This window comes from Oryzias melastigma, linkage group LG8 (assembly GCF_002922805.2).
Source record: "Oryzias melastigma strain HK-1 linkage group LG8, ASM292280v2, whole genome shotgun sequence".
NCBI classification, from domain to species: Eukaryota; Metazoa; Chordata; class Actinopteri; order Beloniformes; family Adrianichthyidae; genus Oryzias; species Oryzias melastigma.
In genome coordinates this window covers 7,149,441-7,153,071 of record NC_050519.1, presented here as the reverse complement: position 1 = coordinate 7,153,071, position 3,631 = coordinate 7,149,441, and the positions used below count along the sequence as shown (strand labels likewise).

The following is a 3,631-nucleotide window of genomic DNA, read 5'->3' as shown; positions in this document are numbered from 1 at the left end:
TTTAGCTGGCTATCTGCTTCAGCGTGTTCAGCCATCCGCTTCAGCGTTTTTAGCTATTAGTTTCAGCATTTTCAGCTATGACTTTTAGCATCTTCTGAAGCCAATTTCCGCTTACAGTATTCACACTAGTATTATCTCAGGTAATGCCAAATATCTAGTTCCTAATTATGTTAAAAAGTTACAGGTTTAAAGTTTTAAAAAGTAGGTTTGGAGTATTAATAAATATTTATCCTGTTCACCCCTCGATCTAAAGTGTATTTTGGCCCCTTGTGTGATTGAATTTGACAACTAATGTTAAAGGTTGAGACATTTTTGTTCAGAAAAAACAAACAGACTAAGTTAGATTACAAACTCAATGTACTGATTACAAAACGAGTCGCCTGACACAATTGTGTTAAAAATCAGACTAATTTTCTCACACTGCACTCGTCGCTGCCTCACAACATGACAGCTGGAGAGAAACGCTGCTCTTTCATTCACATAAACCAGCGGCTTTAGCTCCATGAGTCGACCCCTGAATTTTTGTAAGCAAGTTTATTAGTGACGTTTTGGTGATATACATGTGCAAATGAGTGAGTGAGTAAAAACCAGCAGAGCTCTAGTCGTGTCAAACTCCTATTATTATTGTTGCCCCCCCTCCCTTTTTTTCTCTTCTTTTTTTTTCCCTGTGAGCTTAATTCAGCCTCCAGCCTCCCATAAAATAACACTCACATTTCCCCTAAACGGTCTGCAGTTTGTGGAGCTCCTTCACATCGTGACCCCACATTATTATTTAGTGCGTGCTCTCATGTGTGCGGCGGATAGGAAGGTGGGCTGAGCAGCTGCTGGCATGTGTATGTTGGCAGGGTGTGGCGAGCTGTGTGTTTGGTGATAATAGGCAGTCCAGGACTGAAGGCAGGTATTACCGAACGCTCTTGGGCGGGTTTAGGGAGCCCATTTGTGAGGTGGGGTTGTGCTACCATTTATATAACTGCCGAGGAAGCGGGGCATTTACTCACCCACGCACTCTCTGCACGCTTTACGGTATGCCTTGCACTTATGTGGCACACGTAATGAGTAAGCCTTTGTCCTTGCAGGGGTTCGTGCTGTGCCATTCCATTGCTGGCGGCACCGGCTCCGGCCTGGGGTCGTACCTGCTAGAAAAGCTCAACGACAGGTCCACAAACACAACTCTTTATTTTTGATTTGACCTCCAATGATCGGATAGTAACGACTTTCGCCGCTCTTCAGGTACCCGAAGAAGCTGGTCCAGACGTACTCGGTCTTCCCCAACCAGGATGAGATGAGCGACGTGGTCGTTCAGCCGTACAACTCGCTGCTGACGCTGAAGAGGCTCACCCAGAACGCCGACTGCGTGGTGAGGATTCCACACAGGGTGCTGACCTACTCCAGAAATGCACAAACGGGCTTCGTTAGACGGCGGTTTAAAGGAGAATCTTCCTCAAATTTAAACCATGGTTTGGGTGAATACTCTATTCTGATTGGCTGTTGGGTGTGGGTTAAAAAGTGATAATTTCAAATCTTCTAAACTGAAGAAATAACAAGAGCAAACAAAAGTTTAAAAATAAATGACGATCAATGGAGAAGTGTCATTCTGTTGCTCCAGTCTGCAGTCGTGATGGATTGCTGCTCTTAGCTGTACTTTTTGAGTTTAAAACCGAAGTTATTTTGTATGCAGATGAGGAGGGGGTGCTCCTTGTTGACAGCTGGGATCCGATCTTCGCAGACAGCAGCTGGCACTGACACGCAGACGGCGGGCCGAGCTGCAAAGCTCTTAAGAATCCCACTTATCACATCTCCTCCTTAAACCGGCGGTTGTATTAGTCTGAGATGGTCCGATAGGCTAATTGTGTTTCCTCTTTAATACACACTTCCTCCAGGGTCTTGCATAAGGCTTTCATCTTGATTGAATTTGCCCGAGAAAATAGAATCTGCCTTAAGAATCGGCTCCCCTGTCGGAGCAGCACAGTGCATCCTTTATGTTCGATCGCCCGAACAACAGCACTCTGTGCGGCGTCTTGGACTGCATCGTTACAGCGATGCCCTTTCGCTGTTTCGCATTGACCTGCTCTCCCCTTCGCTTGGCCTAACGGTCGCTGTGTGTGGTTAATCAGGTGGTGCTGGATAACACGGCGCTGAATCGGATCGCCACCGACAGGCTGCACATCCAGAACCCCTCGTTCTCCCAGATTAATCAGCTGGTGAGTGAGATTTCTGTTTCTCTACCATTTATCTACTACAGTAAATGACAGTTGAACCCTGATCAAGACTAACTAGTTAAGCTGGTCGGCTAAAGAATGATTTCAGCTTTCTAGAGATCTCTTAATAGTTTCACTTTCAAAATAAAACATAACTTCTGAAAACTTCCCTGTAGGTTTCCACCATCATGTCTGCAAGCACAACGACCCTGCGCTACCCAGGATACATGAACAACGACCTGATCGGTCTGATCGCCTCGCTCATCCCCACGCCTCGGCTCCACTTCCTCATGACCGGCTACACGCCGCTCACCACCGACCAGTCGGTGAGTTGGGTCCTCTTAGCGCCAATCGGGGTTGAAATGACGCCATGACGTCTGAAATCGCGTTTCAGGTCGCGAGCGTGAGGAAAACGACGGTGTTGGATGTGATGCGGAGGCTCCTGCAGCCCAAGAACGTGATGGTGTCCACGGGCAGAGAGCGGCAGCCGAGTCACTGCTACATCGCCATCCTGAACATCATCCAGGGAGAGGTGGACCCCACGCAGGTAACAGTCCCTCTTAATAAAAGGATGTTTTTGGGGTTTTAAAGTCTCCTTATGGCTTTTTTTTCTGGTGATGTAGGACAGGGGTCCAAAAAGTTTTTCTTGTGAGAACTGTTTTCTTCTCTGATTCAGTTTGAAGGCTAACGGAAAAAATGTAACAATCACGGCCTAAACGTAAAGATTTATGGTTTTCCAGAAAACCACACATAGCCAGATTTAAATAATAAATTTCTGTAATCTTCACAGAATAAATAATACTAAAACATTTTAAAAATTATATATACTGTATAATGCATTACCTGCGATAGATTAATCACTCAAGATGCTTAAACTGATAGCTAAAAACACTGAAGTTGATGGCTAGCTAAAAGATTAGCAAATTCCAAATTAGCCAAAAAAAACGTTTAAAAAAAATGATCTAAATTAGCCAAAACAGCTTCAAAATAGCATAAAAAACTGAAAAAAGCCGAAATTGGCCAAAACAGCTAGCATGTAGCTGAAAATGAGCTAAAAGCCAAGTTAGACTAAAAAAACTGGAAAAATGTCTAATTTAGCCAGAACAGCTAGCATAAAGCTAAAATATTAGCTAAAGTTGAAATTAGCCTAAAAAACTGAAAAAGGCGAAATTATCCAAAACAGCTAGCATGTAGCTGAAAATTAGCTAAATGCCAAATTAGCCTAAAATAGCCAAAACAGCTAGCATAAAGCTAAAATATTAGCTAAATGCCAAATTAGACTAAAAAACTGGAAAAATGTCTAAATTAGCCAAAACAGCTAGCAAGTAGCTGAAAATTAGCTAAATGCCAAATTAGCCTAAAAAATTGAAAATAGGCTAAATCAGCCAAAACAGCTAGCATAAAGCTAAAATATTAGCTAAATGCCAACTTAG

At 43.5% G+C, this 3,631-nt stretch overlaps 1 protein-coding gene across 1 annotated transcript in view; it reads left to right on the top strand.

Annotated features, from left to right (window-relative positions):
* Positions 1 to 3,631, top strand: part of tubg1 (tubulin, gamma 1) — a 10,108-nt gene that overhangs the window by 2,571 nt on the left and 3,906 nt on the right. The window contains exons 5-9 of the mRNA XM_024272743.2: positions 1,077 to 1,156; positions 1,231 to 1,357; positions 2,115 to 2,201; positions 2,375 to 2,524; positions 2,593 to 2,745. Coding sequence (XP_024128511.1) covers positions 1,077 to 1,156; positions 1,231 to 1,357; positions 2,115 to 2,201; positions 2,375 to 2,524; positions 2,593 to 2,745 — 597 coding nt within the window. The remainder of the gene's footprint in view (positions 1 to 1,076; positions 1,157 to 1,230; positions 1,358 to 2,114; positions 2,202 to 2,374; positions 2,525 to 2,592; positions 2,746 to 3,631) is intronic.